A 21,761-nucleotide genomic window follows, 5' to 3' on the forward strand; every position below is an offset into this window, starting at 1 on the left:
TTGCATAGTGCCTGTTCAACATCTAGCCAGGGCTCATCTAAGAAGGTATGTTTTGACCATTCTGAGATGAGCTGAAGCCTGTTGGCTAAGAAGTATTGGTGAAAATTAGGCAGATCTAATCCTCCTCCTTGGTTCTTTGTAGCGTTTTTAAGCTGATACGCGGGGGTTTATCTTTCCAAAGGAATTTGGAAATATATGAATCCAGAGATCTGAACCAAGCTTGTGATGGTTTGTTAGGGATCATCAAAAATAAGTAATTTATTTTTGGCAAGATCATCATTTTTATAGTGGCGACCCTTCCCATGAGTGATATGGGTAAAGATTTCCATCTAGTCAGATCGCCTTCTACTTTCTTTAGAAGTGGGATGTGGTTTAATTTAGTTAAGTCTGAAAGCTTAGGAGAAACATTAATACCTAAATATTTAATATTTCCAGATTGCAGTGGGGCAGAGGAAGAATTATGGAAGGAGCAGTTAATGGGGAGAACTGTAGATTTTGGCCAGTTAATTGAATAATCTGAAACTCTTGAAAACCAGTTTATTAGAGTAATTACCTCAGAGAGGTTGGTTTGTGTGCTTTGCAGAAAAAGCAACACATCATCTGCATAGAGACTGATTTTATGTTCTATGTTCTTACATTTTATGCCCTTAATTGTTGTAGCCTGTCTAAATGCTGCTGCTAGAGGTTCGATAAAAATTGCAAAAAGTGAACGGGAGAGTGGGCATCCCTGTCTGGTGCCCCTCAGGAGACAGAAACTGGAGGATGTCTGGTCATTTGTTCTGATATGAGCTGTAGGGGAGTTGTATAATATTCTTATCCAGTTTATGAAAGAGTTTCCAAAACCAAATTTGTGTAAAGTTGCGAATAAAAATTTCCAGTTAACTCTGTCAAATGCTTTTTCTGCATCTAGGGATAATATTATGGTTTCGATGTTTTTATTGTATGAGTAGTCTATTAAATTAAGTAATCTACGAGTGTTTGTTGAGGAGTGCCGACCTTTTATGAAACCAGTTTGGTCAGGATGAATTAAGAGGGGGGTTATTTTCTCTAATCTCTTTGAGAGAGCTTTGCAGATTATTTTAAGGTCTACATTTAAAAGAGAAATTGGACGATAGCTTGAGGGAAATAAAGGGTCTTTGCCTGGTTTTAGCAGGAGACTGTTGGCAGAATTCATATTTGGTGGTAGTCTGCCATTTTCCTCGATTTCCTGCAACATTCCGTGGAATACTGGTGCCAGAATTGTCCAGAATTCTTTGTAGAATTCTGCAGGGAAGCCGTCTGGACCTGGAGCCTTATTATTGGGCATACTTATCAGGGCTTCCTGGAGTTCACGTGGCGTCAGTGGCGAATCCAGTTCCATTGCTTGACTGTCTAGTAATTTTGGAAGAGTTACGTTGTCAAGAAACAGATCAATTTCATTTTTTAGATGGGTTTATTTGTGGTGAGTATAAAGTTTCATAGAAATCCCTAAAAATGTTGTTTATTCTTCCAGGGTCATATATTGTGTTCCCCGATAAATCTTTAGCAGCACATAGTTGTTTTTTCTTTATTTATTTTTAACTGGTTAGCTAGAAATCGACCTGATTTGTTACTGTGTTCAAAATTCTGCAAGCGAAGTCTTTGTATAAGGAATTGTTTTTTTTAATTAATAGTTTCATTTAATTCTAGTTTTGTCTTGCGTATTTTGTTCAATGTTTCCTGATCTTGGTCGCACGCGTAGGCTTCTTCTAGTGATTTGATGTTTTTGTTTTTTTTAATTCCTGAATATTTTTGTTTTCTTCTTTCTTTTTGTGTGATGAGAAAGAAATTATTTTACCTCTCATCACAGCTTTCCCTGCTTCCCATAGAACAGAAGCAGATATTCCGGGAGTGTCATTAAAGTCTAAATATGAAGTCCATTCCTTTTTAAAATATTTAATAAAGTCTTCATCTTTAAGCAATGATGTATTAAATCTCCAGTTTTTACTTGGCGTAGTATTATTCTTGTGCATTAGTGTTAAAGATACAGGAGCATGATCGCTGACAGCTATAGGATGAATCTCAGTGTCTGAAATGTCACTCAGCAGTGAGCTGCTGACCAGAAAATAATCCAGACGAGAGTAAGAGTGATGAACATGCGAGAAAAAAGTATATTCCTTACTGTTGGGGTGAAGGGAGCGCCATGCATCGCGAAGGCCAAAGTCGCTCATATACTGTTTGATTATATTTGTGGATTGCCAATTGCGCTGAGTTCCTGTTGTGTTGAGCCTATCCATTTCTTCATTTAGTCCAAGGTTGAGGTCACCGCCAAGAATGAGTGTGCATTCGAGGTGTTCAGAGAGTGCACTAAAAAATCCGTGGAAGAATGAGGGTTCATCAACATTTGGACCATATATACTTACAATACATAGTTTTTTGTTCAATATTGATAGTTTAATAATTAGAAATCTACCCTCTGGATCTATAACTGTATCGAGTACTGTAAAATTAACATTTTTATGTATTAAGATTGCTACTCCCCGTTGTCTAGAATTATAACAGGCTGCAAACACGTCAGGTGTTTTAAGTTCGTTTAAACCTGTGACAGGTCTGTGAGTTTCTTGTAATAAAACAACATCTGCGTGTAGTTTTTTAAGCTGGTTAAATATCTTTAACCTCTTTCCTCTGGTGCCAGCTCAATTTACATTCCATGTGACAAACCTCAGCATGCCCATAATTGTGTGTGTATGTCTAATGAAGTATGCTGGGTGTTTCGTTTAGACAGGTGGAGAGAATGTGGAAACATCCCTTGTTTGTAAATAGAAAGAGAGAGGAAAAAAAAAGTGTGGTGAGAGGCTCCATAAGTCTGACTATGTGTGTGAATATTCACTAATATGAACAAGCGTGGCTTGTGTTATGTGTCCTGCAAGTCTGTGCGTGCTGTGAGGCTGTTGTGAATGTGCTGCCGTTGAGCGGATGTGTTTGCGTGATCGTGGTGTGAAAATATGGAGAAATAGAGGGTGTTGTTTGTAGGTGAGTGGGGAAGTAGGTGACCACAGCAGTGAAAGACAAGAGAAAGAAAGAAACCACATGAACTGTGAGCGACAACAAAAAAAAGAAACGAAACGGAAACATTCCAATTAAAGTAATGACGGAGGGTGACGGTGTTATATCTGCTATGACATCATACTGATATTACTAGGTTAAACCCATGTTAAAGGAGAAAGTGTGAATGAATAAGAAAAGAGTGTAGCGGGTTCTTATCTGGAGTGCAGTCAATATAACCACGGTGTGGTGCCGGGGTCGCGGTACAGCTGTCCGTCCACGTAGAGCCGGTCCACGGCGATGACAGCACGGGAGCCTTTCTGGATGAAGCTACGTCGAACTGGGAACAGGACCTTGCGTTGTTCCAGGATCTCTTTGGGGAACTGGTCGTTCACGCTGAAGTCCGTTCCTTTCAGCTCTCTGCCGCGACTCTTCACCTGTTCCTTCTGTTTGAATTGACCGAATTTGGCCACAATAGGACGTGGTCTCCCGGTCCGCGACCTCACGCACATCGCTTGGGGGGCGTGAAGGAACCTTTTAAAAACAAGTGCGTCCATACTCACAGGTGTACACACGGGTGCTCATGTAACCCTGGTTAACATAGCTGTCAATAAATAAAAGCCTGTTAGTAAAAACAGTCATAAGAAATATATTACAGGTGATAAATAGTCAATAAATAGATCATAATGGTTAGAAAATTCATTAAAAACATCAGCAATGATATAATTCATGTTATAGGATTTCTTTTGTGTTTAAAAACATGTTAAAAGGGTGCAGAACTTGCTAATTCATGGTGTTTTATGTTAATTCAGGTAAAATGGCTAAAATATGTATTGAGACTCTTATTGTGAAAGGGCACGCTGCAGCGTGACTCCTGTGATAGCCACACCCAATCGGGTTGTTCCTTCTTTTTGATGCTTGAGAGAGAGAAATGCAGACAGTCCTTGCAGAGCTGCTGCTTAAATGAGTGAAAAAATAGTAAAAACAAGCCAGAAATCTACATAAAGCCATTTTTGTACTCTGGAGAATGTATTTTTGTTTTTCCGACCTGTCCTTGCCTTGGTGACGTTGTAAACATAACCGAACGGGACTTGGTGAGTTCAGAAATTTTATTTGTATTGTTGTATTTTATTTCATGCAAGAAATGTTTTGTTGTATTATATTGCTCATTTCATGCAAATGGAGAGCCAAGGTAGCAGATTTGTTGTTTTATGTTAAAAACGGTGGATTCATGCTTAACCGACACACAGGCTGTACTTCAAAGGCCTTTGACGGTGTTTCAGCGCGCCATATTGGCGTCACCTCATTTACGGCTAAATAAGCTGGAAAAAACTGACTTTTACTGTTATTTAAGGGCTATCCTTGTGTTATTTTCGAATGTTTATGCACTTTATTTTGTTGCTATGGTAGGCCATTAAGGTTTGGATCGGGAAATGCTGAGCTAGAATCGGAGTTTGATCCGCTGAGCGAGAAACAAGATGGCGAGCCACCCACGGACCCATTGAACTGTACCGAGCAGGAAAAAAGGAAAACTCCCCCTGCTGGACGTTGAGCTCTTTCGCTGAAAAAAACTGGTAGGAATAATCCATACACCTCTGCAAAAGAACAGCGGACTTTCAAAGCACTGGATAACCATTTGGAGTAATTCCAGGATTAATAGTTAAAGGACACAAAGAAAACTTTCTTTTGTTTCTTTGTTTGTTTGTTTAAGGGATTCATTCAGCCTTTTGCTGAATTGTTTTCAGTTTTGCATTTATTTATTTATTTTTGTAATTTATTTTGGTCAACCTTACATTTTAATGCTGTAATGGTGTTAATGGAAATGTAAATAATTTTGTTGGGTTAAAACAAAATAAGAACTGGTTGAAATTTAAAGGTGAACCTAGACCAAGATTAAATTAAATCTTGGGCCTAAAGAACTGAACTTGATTTAAAATAACACAGTGTTAACTCAAGAATAGGATAAACTTGAACTTAGAACTTGAAATAAATAAGACAGTAACCTAGGTTGAAAATAACATCCTTCTAAAGCCAAATAAAAGGTTTTGAGATAAATAGGATGAACGAACAGAACATACTGAACTAAAAAGGGGAAAGAAAATATCTTGTTTTCCTTAAATGTGTGATGTTGAATGTGTTATGTAATGTGTCTATAACTGTCTATTCTGTCTTCACAAAATAACAAGCCGGCAATTTAAACGTATTTACTGGTCTGTGGTCTTTATTACATGCTACACTCATTACTGCTCTAGTAGTCGAACCTAACTGGTCCTAGTATACTGTAACGACTCCAGAAGTGTTACACTCATACACACAAACTACACCCTTTTTGGCTCCTACCTCAAAGCACACTGTGCGCTGTCGATATTACGTGCTGCACAATAATGTTTAATATTTAGTATTTACTGTTATATTCCCATAGATCATCGTGATGTTGTTTATTGTATTGCTCTCGTTTTCTTCCGCTTGTTTTACTTTTTTCTTTCTCAACAGGTGATCCAGGTGATTGATATATGTATTTTTTTTGTCTGCTTATTTAGTAATCTTGTTTTGTTTTTTTGTTTTGTTTTTTTTCCCCCCCCTCTTCCTTTCTTCCCTTTCCTCATTCAAGTCTGTCCCGTATCTAGCAAGTGGGGAAAAAAAACAAAAAAAAAAACAATAAAAGATGAATCAAATAGACCATTACGGCAAGGCTGGGATGGTCAGTTTGGTAAAGTAAATCCGTTGGGCATCTTTCCTCACCTTTAGACAATAATTCTGATGGCAAAAGTACCAAACGGGACAGGCAGAAGAAGAAGAGGGGGGGGGAAACTATACCTGTAAGTGCAGCCTCAGGTGTGACGAGGAAGTCACCTGTGCCCCTCCCACAGGAGCCGGCATTTCTACTAAAGGAGACCACAGGTCAGTCAAACAGAAAGACCTGAGTCAAATGCTGAGCACGACCTCAGCAGCTGGAATTGTTCTCCGCACAAGAAGCTGTGGATGAAGACTGAGCTTCAGGACCTTGGACTGTGGCCTGGGTCTCGACCAGTGCGTCACGCAGGGAACGCGATTTCACTCTGGCGTCTCCCTCCACAGCCTGAGCTCATAGATACAGTGGCTGACCTTCCATCGCCAATTTTTTTTCCAGCTCCACCCCTTCTTTAGTTGGAAACCTGAAAGTGCTATCATGGTCAGGTTAAGAAACAATTATATCTTGCCATGTCTCCATGGTTGCTTTCGTTCACAAGTGGTCTCTGCTGGTGTGGGCAGGCCACGAGTACTTGTTGGCACCAGTGGTCAGTATTACATCCTCTCCTCACGACTCTGCTGCAGGGCTTGTCGCAGGAACTGGTTTGCTGACAATCAACGATGGCTAGAGAAACTGCCCAAAAGGTTTACCAACCTTCTCCCTGCTTTTCTTACATACAAAAAGGCCATCTGCAAGTCTGTTACGGATGAGCTCAGGAGGACTGGCAAACCTCGAGCAGACATGGCAAACCCAATAAATGAACTCATGCACCTCAAGTACGAGCGAGCTCACCTGGCGTACCTCCATGCCACAGGATCGGTCTGGGATTCTGAGGCAGGAGCTCATGGACAGAGGAAAATTGGGCAGTTCCTGAGGAAAGAAAATAAGCCACAGGAGTTCAGGTCTTATGAAGACCCACATGCCTGGTGTGGCGTCTCTGTGTCCAGCCATTACCTGACAGACTGCCTGCTCGACGAATTCCGACGTCAACATCCAGCCATATCCAAACTCCGCCCGGGCACTTTTGGCCACATCTTCAGGTCTGACCACACCAGGAAGGCGGCACGAAAAGTCACACTGGCATCTGGGGTCATGTCCAGTTATTCCATAATGAATGAAAACTGGCTGATTGTTTCGTGGGTCATGGTTCAGTCTGAGACAGAAAGGTCCTTGGAGCCCATGTACCAGGGAATTAGAGCAGGGCGATATGGCCAAAAATATTTATCACGATATATATTTGAAAATTTGCGATAACGATATAACCGACGATATAATTGATGCGAGACAAAATACAACTCCACAACATTACTAGCGCAAAAAGACAACCTTCCATTTATTTTCACTTAAACAAGAAGCTGGTTTTTATGTACATTAAAGCTTTATAAAAATGTAACAGTACAAATGCAAATTGCTTGCTGAAAGTTTAACCAAAAGGCATTTCCACTAGAAATGGGCTGACATGTCCTGAGCATAACCATGTATAATATCCACTGAAGTTAAAAAGAGGTGCTTTGCAACATTAAACTGCAGTGTGCAGTACGCATTTTTCGGACCATAAGGTGCACGGGATTATAACGCACATCAAGCGAAACAAAGCAGTCAGATAAATCAAACTTTATTAAACTCATTCTTCTTGCTTCCTCCACTTCTGTACCATTGATTCCTTAATGTTGAATTCTCTGGCAGCTGCTCTATTCCCATGTTGTTGCAGTATATTAATGACTAACCTCGTATTGTGGATGGATTATCTCAGTTGTTCTCCTGACTGAAGTTTGGTCCGTTTACAGCATCCTGCCATGCGATTGCATTTGTCTCTAACCATGAAGAACCTTCACGTTAACTTTTATAAGTGGAAAAGTGTTAGTGTTCGTCCTCCAGCTTCACTGTTTATGTTATGCTAACATAGCTGTGTCGCTAGCGATCACGTAGCACATCATTATATACCAGCTAGCCCAACTTCAGTAACCCTACAAACGTCACTGCTGTTTAGTTTCCTGTCTTCATTTATGTTGGAAGTGATAGCAGAGCTGTACGTTTGATTTTTTTCAGAAATCTCTCAGTCAGAACATGCAATATCATGCTTAGGTAACTAGCGAAACTAGCGAGCTAACTTCCGCTAGCTTCCTGCTAACTTCTAACTCCGTTAAATGTAATAACTTTTGTTTTCATGGATGCCTGGAAGTTAAACTTTATAGTTACACCTCGTAAAGCAGCAATGCTGATCGTTTTATTAAAGATGAAAGAATTTAGACAGTTTTTAACTCTAAGTGATGCTGCAGTGTTGTTTGACCTGAGGAATACGGAGTTTAGGACCCAGATTACTCCCAGATTTAAGAGCATCTTAGTCCGACAAATACGACAATAACAACGGCCGCTTGCATGTTCTTTGTTGTGTATCTGACGGACAAACACCAAACCAGTTCCACATCACGGAAGTTGCACCATTTTTACAAACCAATTCTGGTTCATCTGTTTCACTCAACAATCGGCCATGTGCGTATGAAAACAAAGGCACTGCGCATGCGCGTTTTACTCCCATTCTATCGCGATATTTCATTTTCCTATCGTTGCCTAACATGATACCGGTATTACCGTGAACGGTATAATATGGCCCAGCCCTACAGGGAATGGCCAAGAGGTACAGTGATGCAGGAGTGGAAAAGGCCGGCTACCACTGGGTGGACAGGTAAAAACCGTAATCATCCTTGTCATTCAAACTGCTAATCTGTCTGGACAAACTGAGTTTTTCCTTTTTAAGATCAATTTGATGCACACATATAATATTCCATATACTTACATGTATTTGTATTTTTTACATTTAGGGATTGCTGTGCTCCATTTAAGAACCCAGACTGTATCCCTGGTGAAAATCTATCGTGGGATGCCTGGAAAACTACTCCTGCTGTTATTGCTGCGGCCACATCTGGACCAGTGGCAAACAGCTGTGCCTCTCGAACCCACTACAATAAGAACATTATTGTAAAACTGAACCTGTTCCACTGCCTGAGGCGATTTTTGCGAGATTGCACCTCTGAGCATCATCCTCTGTTCAGCACTTTCTGCCAGCTTCTCTCTGCTGCATTCTCAGTGGTTGATCAGGCAGACCTGAAAAGGCTCCATGCTTATAAGTTCTGTGGCATCCTATCCTGCTAATCCCACAAAGCAACACATACGGGAGCACTGCAGGATCCAAATACCACAACCCACTGAACTGCTGAACAGAGTGGAAAAGATCCTGAACCATTTTCACCTGGCCACAGACCCCAACAACCTCCCACTCTTCAAGCCAACCATGCTGAAGGCGTGGCGCGTTCAGAGAGTCCACATTTTGCGTGGCTGCCTCAGTGACCCTGAGCTCTCAGAGGGTGTAATGTTTAGGTACGGTGGGACTCTTCAGCTTAACCATGTCCCTGGTGAAGGTGCCAAGGTCCCCATCTGGATTCCTGTCCGAGGCACTTCACAGCAGGAGGGTTATCATTTCCACCAGGCCCAGTGGATTACCGGGACTCACGTATCCACTGAACTATTCCAGGCCCAGGGCATGACAGGGGTGGCACGATAGAACTACCAAAGACTGGTGGACCGTAAGCAGCCAGATGTCATTCTCCCTTCTGTTTTTGATCCAGCTCTAGTGGTGGAGTTGAATGCAGCCTCCAGGAGAGTGACCCTGCACTTCACCTCTCTGACAGAGACACTGGTGAGCGATTTGGGCTTGAATACAGAGAGCCAGGCTGCCATCCAGTCACTCTGAACTGGGACAAACACAAAACCTTGAGAAAAGATGAACCGGCTGCCCTTCAGCCCCCATCCTCGGTTCCAAAACCTGTGGCTGCCCAACTTCAGGTTCCAGCAGCGGGACCCTCCTCCAGCATGGCACCGCTAGGTGTGGCATCCTGCGCACCAGCACCACTTGTCACCCACCCTTTCTCTGGTGCACTTTTAAAGCAGGAGTTAGCATCAGAAGACACCCAGTAACCTACAACAGTCATGGGTAAGTTAACATAATGGTATTGTCAAAGAATTCCGTGTCATTACTACTATTATTATTATTATTATTATTATTATTATTATTAGTTCATTACATGATATATGAGTAACTATTACTATTGTTTCCCAGAAATCTCTAAAGCTCTACCTCTGCCGATGCGGGCCTCACCAAGGAGTGCTCACACTGGACCTATAAAGACAGGTGGACAGGTTTTTGTGCTGGACCACACACGCTGGACACGACCCATGAAAGAGGCAATAGATGATCTGTTGCTAAAGTACCATGGGAAGAAGGACATCCTGAAGCTTGTGGATCAAGATTATGCAGACATGGTCCATCGCTCTGCTACAGATCCCAACAGCTTGCTGCATCCCACATCCAAGGTGCACGTATCCCGGTATGTGAAGCACTTGGCTAAACTTCTCAACACCAATTCATCTTTGAACATAAGCCCAGAAAAACTTCTGGAGACTCAGCAGCTGGGGCACTCTTTAACTGAAGGCAGTGAAACAACTAGTGTCCCTGTAGTCACCATAAAGCCTGCCGTCTTTAACCCGCCTCCTCCTGCCCTGTCTACACCACTGACACAAGTCTCAATAGAGAAGATTGTGGAGGGCATCTTGGAAAGGCAGCAGCAGCCTGAGGGGAAAAAGGCAGACAAAGACTTGTCTTGCCTGTGGACAGCCCAAGTCTCAATATGAGACAGATGGATCCACCGTCCATTATTTTTACCAGAGAGGGCCTGTGCGCTATTCCTATTGTTCCAACAAGGTGCATCAAAGTTATGCTGCTGAGGGAATCGGTAACCCTAAAATGCCCTTTGAAGAATTTTCTCAGACAGAATTTTTCCAGAGGGAACCGGATGCTACCAAGAAGAGGGAGAAGAGAAGGATGGAGGAAAAGCAGATTCAGCCACAGGGACCTGAAACAGGGACCAAATAGTCCACACATTCATACGGGCTTCGCTGGAGTGGCAGGAAAACTATATTTGCTGCCCTTTGAAAGTGTACTCTATACAGAGACAAAGGCGTGGACAAGGAAATGACCTGGAAGGAGTTTCAGGAGTCTGCTTTCTATGAGGCAGAGAGACTTAGATGGATGGAAGGAAAAAAAACTAATGAGGAAGAAACAGTTGATATTGTATATAAGACAGTTTTGTTCTAGTTGTGAGTGTCTGCCTGTGTCCTTTCCAGTCAAAACAAAAAATAAATTTGCGGGTTGAATAAAAGTAACTTTAAGACAAAATTTGCCAGGGGTATGGATAATTACAGACTTAACTGTGTATATATTGTTATATTGTGTGTGTGTGTGTGTGTGTGTAAAAAGAGGAAAGAAAACCAGGTGCTGCATTGGCCGGGAATCGAACCCGGGCCTCCCGCGTGGCAGGCGAGAATTCTACCACTGAACCACCAATGCACGCTGCAGCACCCTTTGCACAGAAGACAGAGGACGGTCCCACAGGCCAGTAGCACATTTAGGATTGTTGGCTACAACACTTCACTATGAGCTGCGTGAGAGTGCGTCAGCTACTATGTTGTCAGTATCTTTCTTATGCTTAATCACAAGATTATAATCCTGTGCCAGCAGTGCCCAGTGCATCAGTCGTTGGTTATCATTGTACATTCGGTGAATGTATCAACATCGAGCTTGAAAGGTTGAGAGAATCAGGAGCCGCTAAGACAGGGGCGCTGCAGTGGAAGGAATTTGCTGACTCGAACGCATGCTGGAACTGCATGCTGTGTTACATAACTGCACCACATCTGCTTTCATTGCTGGCCAAAAGAAATGTTCCAATATGCGGTCATATGTCTTGTAACACCCAAATGACCGGACTATGAATGTTCATGTGCTAACCGTAGCACCTGCTGGTGAAAATTGGAAACACTATCTGCTGAACTGTACTTGTCTCCTGACATTGGACTCCACCTGTGTATCAACAAACCGTCAGAAACCAAACATGTTTGCTACTTACCCCCCTTTGTACCATCATCTTCAGGCGCAGCGGTAAGACATTTGGCTAATGATGGGTAAGTGGAGGGATTCTCAGATTCAGTAGCTGGCTCAACCACACTTTGCGCCTGCTCTTAGGCACCATTAGCCACTTTATCAACAATACTTCAGGGCTAACAATACCAATAAAAGAGAGACATGTAACACACACTCCAAAGGAAGGAGGAAACATATACCCTTGGGGCTAAACAATGAATAACAATACCATGGAACCTCTCCTCAGTCCTACCTACCCTCGAATGCTAGCCTACCTAGCTTCTGGAGTGTACCAGGCTCGAGGCAACTTTAAAGGCGAACCTTCAGTGCTCAAAGCACTGAAAAGCCTACCCCCGACAGGGACCTAATCCCCACCCGGGATTACTCCGAAAATAAAAAAGGCAAAATAAAGAATGAGTGTCTGAAGGAAGAGATTACACTCAGCTAGACACTCACCTGCGCTAACTGGGGAGAGAGTTCCAAATACACCAGAGTTAAGCAAGCAACCCGAGAACAACATACAGACACCAAAACTCATACAAAGCTGTTTCAATTCCTTTCACTGAGATCCCGGACGAACCCCCACATTGTTACGTCCCCACAAATAAGGTCTCAGCAAAGACGTGGGGAACAGTAACAAATAGAACCGGGAAAGAATGAGAAGGGAGCCAAACAGAGCAGTATGGCAAATATTACGTTTTTATTACAAACAATCCTAACACAAAGAGATGGCAACACTGCTTTATCAATAAGATAAAAAAAAAGAAAAAAGGTCACAACTAAGTCTTATGTGTCTAAAGGAGGATGAACAAACAAACAAACAACAAAGAAAAATGCACTTCTGGAGCCCACAGGCCCACCCTAACCATTACTAGCAACACACACCTTACTGCTGCTGAGGCCCACAAGCCCACGCTACCAATGTAGCAACCTCCCCACTGCTTTCACAACTCCAAACTGCAGCAAGGACAACCACACCATAGGACCTCTTCATTCAATAGAAAGCAGTGCAAAGATGAAGAGAAAAAAAACCCAAAACCACACAGTTCTTCCCCAACCCTATATAACATCTGAGAGTTAATTGCTGACTGGGTCCTGGTGCCAAATGAGGGAGTGAGCAGCAGCTCCGTCGTGGAGAGAGGGCAGAGAGAAAAAGAGACAGAGAGGGGTGGAGCTAGAGAGGAGGAGGGGGAGAGAGAGAGCAACACCACACCCACACACTCCCACAGTCTCACAGGATGTAACACCAGCCTACTTGGAGTTACTGGGTTGAATTTAAAAAGGATTGCTTGCTGTAGGAATTTCTGCAGTGGCCAGGAATCAAACCCGGGCCTCTGCATGGGAGGCTGGGATTGTTTAGCTCAACAGGTCTAAACAGTTTCCCATTCATTCTCTATGGTAGTGCTAAACTACGGATTTAATATATTATTCACCACTGTGACCCTTCCGGCGCTGTTGCGAGTTTGAGACCTGGCAGTTTTAAACAATTTCCACTTATCCAGTTATGCACCACTTGCAACAGATCTCAGCGATCCTTGTTCATTCGTCAAAGGTAATAAACGTTGTTTAAAATAAGAGTAAACCAAGAGATTAAAAATTGCAGGTGTATTTTAAAGGTAAGAGAAGTGTTCACTGTGATTTAATTTACTTGATTAGTGTAAGAAAACGTCCATCACTTGGTTAAAGACGGTTACATTTTATCAGCTGTGATAAAAAGGCATGGTAAATTATGAACTATTCTGTCTTGACGTATGCTCAATCATCCCGGAAAGTAAATTCCAAAAAGTTGATTCTGTACATCTGGACGTAGTGTTTTCAGTGGGAGAAACGTTTCGTAACTCATCCAAATGACTTCTTTAGTCTCAGCTGGATGCAGGTTTCCCCAAACTTCTGAACAGTACATTTGCACACAGACTGAAACTAGTCCACTAAATAAACAATGGGCTGTGAGGCCAGTTTCATTATCATTAATATGCAAATTTTCATGACCATTGATGATTGTATGTCAAGATTCACAAGAAAGTTGTATTCTACTCAGGGAAAATCGGTGGCGTTCCACAAGGAGCCACTTCGATACCTTCTCCAGGACCCATCGGATGAAGATACAAGAATTAAAAATTAGCTTCAGGACAAGTCTGCACCTGTGAAGCAGGACCTAGTGTGCTGATCTCAACAGCTTGCTGCACCCACATCCAAGCTACACATATCCCGTTATGTGAAACACTTGGCTAAGCTTCTAAACACTTCTTTGAACACAAGCCCAGAAAAACTTCTGCAGACTCAGCAACTGTGGCACTCTTTAACTGAAGGGAGTGAGACAACCAGTGTTCCTGTGGTCACCATGGAGCCAGCTTACTTAAACCCACCTCCTCCTGCCCTGTCTACACCTCTGACACAAGACTCAATAGAGAAGATTGTGGAACGCATCTTAGAGAATCAACAGCAGGAGCAACCTGAGGAAGGAAGGCAGAAAGATTTGTCTTGCCTGTGGACAGCCCAAGTCCCAGTATGAGACAGGTGGATCTTCCATCCACTATTTTTTTTTACCATCGAGGGCCTGTGCCGTATTTCTATTGTTCAAAGAAGATACATCAAAGTTATGCTGCTGAGGGAATCAGTAACCCTAAAATGCCCTTTGAAGAATTTGTTCAGACAGAATTTTTCCAGAGGGAACCGGACGCTACCTCTGCAGATTCAGCCACAGGGACCAAATAGTCCACACATTCATACGGGCTTCCCTGAAGTGGCAGGAAAACTATATTTGCTGCCCTTTGAAAGTGTACTCTATACAGAGACAAAGGCATGGACAAAGAAATGACCTGGAAGGAGTTTCAGGAGTCTGCTTTCTATGAGACAGAGAGACTTAGATGGATGGAAGGAAAAAAAACTAATGAGGAAGAAACAGTTGATATTGTATATAAGACAGTTTTGTTCTAGTTGTGAGTGTCTGCCTGTGTCCGTCCAGTCAAAACATAAAATAAATTTGCGGGTTGAATAAAAGTAACTTTGTAAGACAAAATTTGCCAGGGGTATGGATAATTACAGACTTAACTGTGTATATATTGTTATATAGTGTGTGTGTGTGTGTGAAAAAAAGTAGGTGTTGCATTGGCCGGGAATCGAACCCGGGCCTCCCGCGTGGCAGGCGAGAATTCTACCACTGAACCACCAATGCACGCTGCAGCACCCTTTGCACAGAAGACAGAGGACGGTCCCACAGGCCAGTAGCACATTTAGGATTGTTGGCTACAAAACACTTCACTGTGAGCTGCATGAGAGTGCGTCAGCTACTATGTTGTCAGTATCTTTCTTATGCTTAATCACAAGATTATAATCCTGTGCCAGCAGTGCCCAGTCGTTGGTTATCATTGTACATTCGGTGAAGAAAAACGACAGGATTGTGGTCTGTGAGTACAGTTACCAGAGAGGAGCTGGAGCCAACATGCACTGCAAAATGCTGCAGGGCGAGAAGCAGAACTCATGCTTCCTTCTCTACAGTAGAATAGTTCTGCTGATGGCATTTCAACTTGATATAGAAAAAACAAGACAGGATGACACACGCACGCCTCATCATCCTGCAATAACACAACATCAGCTCCAGTGGCACTAGCATCAACATCTAGCTTGAAAGGTTGAGAGAATCAGGAGCCGCTAAGACAGGGGCGCTGCAGTGGAAGGAATTTGCTCACTCGAATGCATGCTGGCACTCTACAGACCATTCCAATTGTACCTTTGGGCTACATAACCTGGTTAAAAGAACCACATTGGCAGAGAAGTTCTTACAGAAACACCGGTAATATCATACCGAGGAACTGCTTTAGCTCCTGCCTGGTGGTCGGAGTCGGATAGTTCAAGACTGCGACAATCTTTGCCTCCACCGGGTGGACCTGTCCAAAACCAACCTGCTTACCTAGGTACGTTACTGTTGCCTTGCCAAACTCTTATTTTTTTAATGTGAACACCTGTCACCTTCTTCATTATAAAATAGGGGCCCAAGAGCAGAAGCAGGGACGGACAGACCTGTCCCCAGGCTGAAATTGCCTTTTTAGTGCTTTACTATCAAACCATTTCTTCGTGTTAACCTGGGACACACAGAGAGCCTCTTTTGCTAACAACATAGCACGTTGCCTTCGATCCCTACACATCTTCACAAAACTCAGCAATAGGGCTGGGCCACATTATACCGTTCACGGTAATACTGGCATAACGTTAGGCAACGATAAGAAAATGAAATATCGCAATAGAATATGGGTAAAATGCGCAGTGCCTTTGTTTTTATACGCTCATACGCACATGGCAGAAAAAGTATGGCGGCGATGGACAATGATATGGACAAAAGCGCATCTTTGAATGAAACGGGTGAAGCAGAATTGGTCAGTAAAAATGGTGCAACTTCGGTGGTGTGGAAGTGGTTTGGTTTTCGTCCATCCGATACCCACCAAAGCACAATTTTTTCGTGGAACATGCAAGCGGGCCGTCGTGGTGAAGAGAGGAAACACTACAAACCTATTTCATCATTTGAAGCAGAAGCACTTGGAGTACAAAAAAGCTGTTAAGGCCTGGGTTCGATTCCCGGCCAATGCAGTCTAATTTTCTATAGTTGCACACGTCTCATGACACAAAGAAAAGAAGAAGAAAATTAGACTGCATTGGCCGGGAATCGAACCCGGCCTCTGCCTTTGTAAATGGAGGGACTGTAACTGCGTGTGTATGTAAGCGTGTAAAACCTGCAGATAGTCAGATTAACAGTATTTTGTCTCTATCTGCTATTCTGCAATTCATCTCATGTAAACAATAACGTGGCGCACAGCGTGACGTGAAAAAAGGCACATACCTTTGACATTGCTTGACGAACTCTGTTTTTAAAAAATCTCGTTTACATGTGGACGAAACAGCTGCGTTTTCAAAAATACCCGTGTAGGTGTGGACGTAGCGTAAAAGAGTTTGTAGTTTATTTTCTTACTACCTGTAATTTACTGCAGATTACTTGTATTTGCTTAATTGTTTGCTAAATGTTTGAGGTGTGAAATTAACCGCAATGGATCAAAATATAGGTGTGTGTGGTTGGAGGATGTGTTTGTGCGTGGGGGGCGCGAACATTTTTCTTGTAAAACAAAGGGGGGCCCAGCAAAAAACGTTTGGGAACCACTGTGTTAATGTAACACAAGCTTTGTCCCAATCAGAACTCGAACCCACACTCAGACAGTTACATGTAAGTAATCAGGTGATTTTTCACTGGCTAAAAATGTGCGATTGGATCGACTGGTGCTGTTTGATTTGCGGTTTGAGCAGGAAGTCGAGGAGCCCATTTATGTGAAAATGTAAATGACCATTTCTGAATGGAGGAGGGGTTCTAAGAGTACATCGTTCACCATCTTATAATGCTGTGATTGGAGCCATTGTTCAACTCCCTGTGAATGGTACTATAGCCATTGATCAATGATCATGATAATTTGCATATTAATGATTATGACACTGACCTGCTGGCCCATTGTTGGTCAATGGTGCTAGCATGGGTGATCCACTGAAAACAGAAAGTTATGATTCTATAACAGATTTACACATATATAATAAAAAAGGGAAGAAAAATTAGTGTTGCATTGGCCGGGAATCGAACCCGGGCCTCCCGCGTGGCAGGCGAGAATTCTACCACTGAACCACCAATGCTTGCTGCAAAAACTTCTCCACTGAAAACACATGATGGCCCCACAGGCCACTAGCACATTTAGCATTGTTTTCAGGCCCATGTGTGACGAGCAAGGGTGGATCTGACTGTGAAACTAAAATTGGCCAACTACACAGTCAGCAACTTAAGCACACAAGAAAGATGGTGGCCCCTCTGCTTGTCTCTAAATCAGTACAGATCAATGTTTGATTGTCTGCCAATGACAAAAAGTTTAGTTTAAAAAACAAAAGAGTAAACACCACAGTCCCATTCCTCAATGAAAGTAACAGTTCCACGGCAACAAGAACAACAACAAAAACTCTCTCAATACATGTTTGAGAGAAAGGTATGAAAACGACAAAACACTCTGATACTGAGTAAAAGACACAGAAACAAGAAAAAAAGTTAAAGTCTGGAGAAAAACACAAGAAATATGGCAGCTCCTCTGCTTATCTGTAAATCAGTATAGGTCAATGTTTGATTTTTTGTGTGTGAGATGGGAGATGCTGACCTGTGTACAGACTCATCTTTGCCATGTTGTTCTCTAACAGCTTCGCCCAATGAGACGCCGTCCTCGCCACATATAGACCTAAATGCAGAGAGCACGCTGTCTCCAACACCACTCTGTGCAGACACATAAATGAATACAGAGTTACACACAATACAATACCAAAAGCATCCACTACTTGTTATAATGATAGCCTGATAATATGTAATAATACAAATGAAATACCCTGTATTTATTTCTGACTTGACCTCTGTAGATTTTTTCTGCTAAATTACTGGAATCGGTCACTTGTTTTGAGTCACACTGGATAACAAAAATTGTCTGTATTTTAATTCTTGGGCATATCGTGTTTTAGAAAAAAGGATATCCATGGTATGCTTATGGTCATTAGCCAATGAGTGAGCCATTTCACAGAAAGACCCACCCATTGTTGTTTTGTCTAGTTTTTTTTTTAAAAAACAAGACAGCAGAAATGCTTCAGTAATCAATGGATGACAATGTGGTAGCTACGTCTTTTATACTGTCTATATTAGGGATGTGTGCGACTAGTCAACAAACCCATCATTGATCTCACTAGTTGGCACCAGATGTAATAGTAATAGATGTAACTGCTGCTCCTACACATCGAAAGGAGTCAGCAGGTGTTGAACCTGACTGATCTAAGGTGCCCACCAGAGGACAGTGTGGCAAACAAGTGGTGGGTAGGGTGCAAGGGGTCACCTGTGATGGCCCTGGTTTTCCTGAGACTGAAGGAGCTGGCAATGGAAACAGAGAAACCATTGCTAACTGCATATTTCCTCAACCTTAAAAACAATATATTTGCATAATGACTGAAACTAGCACCACTGACAAACAATGGGCTTAGGCACCCTTCTCGATTCAGAGATGGTCTTCCCCTTTTTATGTAAATGGCCTACTTGACTTCCTGCTGAGAGGGGCTCAGTGGGGAGGGACTCTAGCAGCAAGGAGATGCTCCCCATCTGTTGACAACCAAGAGGTGCCCCTTAAGTTCTGTTCAGGTTGTCGGTCCCAGAAGGCACTGCACACAAAAATTTTTTTTTTACTGTCTGCGGTTTTATCACTCTGTCAGGATGTGTTAGATGTACAGGTGACCACATCAGGTGTTCCCACTGTATTTCATTGTTGTGCCCCAATAAGCGTGTCTCCAACAAGCTGTATGATTGTACATGTTCCCATGTTACAATCAATAAAACAAGCACATTCTCAAATAGAGCTGTTCGATATAACGATATATATCGGATGACGATATAAAAACGTCTATCGTTTCATTTTACGCTATCGTTTGTTTCGTGATGTCGCAAAATAAACTAAACTGTTCACGGCGATATTTTTCATCATTTTGATGGTCACTGTAGTGGCTATATTAATTTCTTAAAGTTCTCTCTTTCTCTTATATTTAATATAACCACACGGACGGACAAGTGCCTGTTTTTATGTGTTGTCGTTAACAACAACGACGGTAAAACCATGTGACGGTAAAACCATGTGTCCGCTTGTTTATTTTCCACATAAACCTTTCAGAATAAAGCTCAAGATCCTGTTGAGACTGTTCAAAATAAACTGAATCATGTGAAAGAGAATGCAGACTGTTTACGGATGAGAAGCAAAAAGGAGCCGTCAGGTGCTAAAAAATAAACCTTAGACTCAAACGTTAGAACAGGCTTTTCCCCGCAGCACACTGTGTAATAAATACTCACAAAGAAAACAACGGCCGTTACAACTTATGTCTAAAAATGTATCGTTTCATGCATCGGTTAAAACACTCGACTCCAGGTACACGACGCCAAGCTGGAAACATTTCACGCAGGTCGAGCTGCCCGAGATTCACAGAATTTACAGAAAATGTTACATTTTTGTGACTTATATCGTTATCGGACGATAGATGTCTTATATCGGGATATGGGATTTTGGTCATATCGCACAGCCCTATTCTCAAATAACTGCAAACTGTCTGTGGGCTCATTTTGAGCCAAGTTCAGGAAGATGTTACCTCTCAAGCGAACACACTGGGGGCGGGGACTCACCTACAGTTCTGCAGATGAGCCAGCTGTACAGCATCTCTCAAAGTTTGATTGCTGGCTAACAGATAAGTAGAATTTAAGATGTGCTGTCCACAAGACAGTTAAAGAATTTATAGCCCGTCTGAATGCCTACACATAAATAATAGAGAGGGGGATGAAAAGTAAGCCTTGCATTGGCCGGGAATCGAACCCGGGCCTCCCGCGTGGCAGGCGAGAATTCTACCACTGAACCACCAATGCTTGACACTGTAGCCTTTGAACAGAAAACAGATCATGGCCCCACAGCCAATTTCTGTGCCACAAAGAGCAAGCAAATGCAAAAGTGACTTTAACCTGTATTCTATCCAAAGTTCACCACACTAGCTTTCAGTCCTATATAGTAAGTACAGAAGCAGTTTTAAACGTAGACATTCATAGCTGCTCTAAATACCCACACACGGAAGAAAAGAATTAGCCTTGCATTGGCCGGGAATCGAACCCGGGCCTCCCGCGTGGCAGGCGAGAATTCTACCACTGAACCACCAATGCTTGCTGATATGACTTTTGCACAGGAAATGGAGGGCTTTCTGGGTCAGTCGGCATGTACTAAGCATTATGCTTTTTGAAATTTCCAGTGCCTTTAACACCATCAGGCTAATCCTACTGGGTGATAAGATGACACCATATTTCTTTCAGAAAAAGAAATATGGTGTCATATATTTTAAAGTTGCTATAGTTGCACACCTCTCATGACACAAAGAAAAGAAAATTAGGTGTTGCATTGGCCGGGAATCGAACCCGGGCCTCCCGCGTGGCAGGCGAGAATTCTACCACTGAACCACCAATGCGCACACTAAGGGTTTTTGCACAACAGAATAAGAACCGATTGCCGCCCCCTTCCGCAATTCTTACACTATTTCAACACTCAGTAGACGGTAGAGATCAATGTTACATTTCCAGCAAACAGGAAAAACGGTGCATTCTACAATAGGCTTAGAGAATTTATACCTTTTATGAACGCATCCAAATACTTATTCATATTTATTTGATTCGAGAAAGTAGACGTATAATTTTTATGTCGCCTCTGACAAAGAAAAAGGAAGGTTGCATTGGCCGGGAATCGAACCCGGGCCTCCCGCGTGGCAGGCGAGAATTCTACCACTGAACCACCAATGCGCACATAGACAAGAATAATCAAGAATCAAGAAAAATTCTGTGACACATTCCAAGGGTTGAATTGCTTGTTTTTCTGGACTCAATATTTCGTCTAAATAGCTCAGAAGGGTGTGACAATTTCATATTTCATTTCGGAAAAAAATACGGGTCGCCGTATTTTGCAATTTAAGGTTCGCTTGTAGTGTATGCTAACATATAAAAAGCCTTCGCAAAGACCTTTAGTGCCGCCTAAACTTTTACAGGTTTCGCTGACTCAAGTTTAATGCGCAGAGATAATAATTAGCATTTGTACACGGTGGTATTGGGCCTCGTGCTTTATTAACCCTTTTAATTAATGCTTATTCATAATTAGCCTTGTTAATTAATGCTTTGCTAGCAGGTTGTACCGTGCACGCAGGTAAGACATGCTGTGCACGTGACTTCGTGCACAACACGCATTGAAGTTAAACGACCAACATGAAGGACGTTAAATAACACTCACCGCAACGGTGGCTGCAGATTTAATGTGGCGACAATGCAGGAGGCAGCGCCGAGGAGACGGCAGCACCCGCCCTCTAGTCAGCCCGAGGAGCATTGTTTGCAAATGTCACCGACAGGTCACCGACGGCGAAACACAAACGCAGACTGCCGCTGACAACATAAAAGCTACTTCTAGCATACCGCTTCCGGGACTCTGTTTTCAA

The 21,761-nt window shown here is 42.5% G+C and overlaps 1 protein-coding gene, 1 long non-coding RNA gene, 7 other non-coding genes and 1 pseudogene across 11 annotated transcripts in view; 1 reads left to right on the forward strand and 9 right to left on the reverse strand.

The window, feature by feature from the left end:
• The window catches only part of ldhd (lactate dehydrogenase D), a 53,761-nt gene extending 32,058 nt beyond the window's left edge, over positions 1-21,703 (reverse strand). Inside the window, exons 1-2 of one of the 3 annotated variants that reach the window (XM_086302011.1) lie at positions 21,560-21,703; positions 17,885-17,997 (exon numbers count right to left, since the gene is read on the reverse strand). In XM_086302011.1, the coding sequence (XP_086158137.1) occupies positions 17,885-17,997; positions 21,560-21,652 (206 nt within the window). In that variant the 5' untranslated portion in view covers positions 21,653-21,703. Of the gene's footprint in view, positions 1-2,140; positions 6,605-6,688; positions 7,541-17,884; positions 17,998-21,559 lie in introns of those variants that run through there. The other 2 variants (XM_086302014.1, XM_086302012.1) reach the window with 2 other exon arrangements.
• Positions 5,986-14,220, forward strand: LOC147326682 (uncharacterized; annotated as a pseudogene).
• Positions 8,361-17,229, reverse strand: LOC147326683 (uncharacterized). The gene is made up of 3 exons (XR_015130493.1): positions 10,004-17,229; positions 9,870-9,911; positions 8,361-9,710 (listed from the first exon to the last, which is right to left on the reverse strand). It is a non-coding gene; the product is annotated as an uncharacterized LOC147326683 (long non-coding RNA).
• Positions 11,068-11,138, reverse strand: trnag-gcc (transfer RNA glycine (anticodon GCC)). Its single transcript has one exon. It is a non-coding gene; the product is annotated as a tRNA-Gly (tRNA).
• Positions 14,813-14,883, reverse strand: trnag-gcc (transfer RNA glycine (anticodon GCC)). Its single transcript has one exon. It is a non-coding gene; the product is annotated as a tRNA-Gly (tRNA).
• On the reverse strand, positions 17,305-17,375 carry trnag-gcc (transfer RNA glycine (anticodon GCC)). The gene has a single exon. It is a non-coding gene; the product is annotated as a tRNA-Gly (tRNA).
• trnag-gcc (transfer RNA glycine (anticodon GCC)) lies at positions 20,093-20,163 on the reverse strand. The gene has a single exon. It is a non-coding gene; the product is annotated as a tRNA-Gly (tRNA).
• trnag-gcc (transfer RNA glycine (anticodon GCC)) lies at positions 20,381-20,451 on the reverse strand. Its single transcript has one exon. It is a non-coding gene; the product is annotated as a tRNA-Gly (tRNA).
• On the reverse strand, positions 20,680-20,750 carry trnag-gcc (transfer RNA glycine (anticodon GCC)). Its single transcript has one exon. It is a non-coding gene; the product is annotated as a tRNA-Gly (tRNA).
• Positions 21,008-21,078, reverse strand: trnag-gcc (transfer RNA glycine (anticodon GCC)). Its single transcript has one exon. It is a non-coding gene; the product is annotated as a tRNA-Gly (tRNA).
• Positions 21,704-21,761: the final 58 nt, after the last annotated feature.

The sequence above is a fragment of the Aulonocara sp. 'chitande type north' Nkhata Bay genome, linkage group LG7, assembly GCF_057382095.1.
Source record: "Aulonocara sp. 'chitande type north' Nkhata Bay isolate Kocher_YH1m ecotype deep benthic linkage group LG7, A_spYH_male_GT1.1, whole genome shotgun sequence".
Classification (NCBI taxonomy): domain Eukaryota; kingdom Metazoa; phylum Chordata; class Actinopteri; order Cichliformes; family Cichlidae; genus Aulonocara; species Aulonocara sp. 'chitande type north' Nkhata Bay.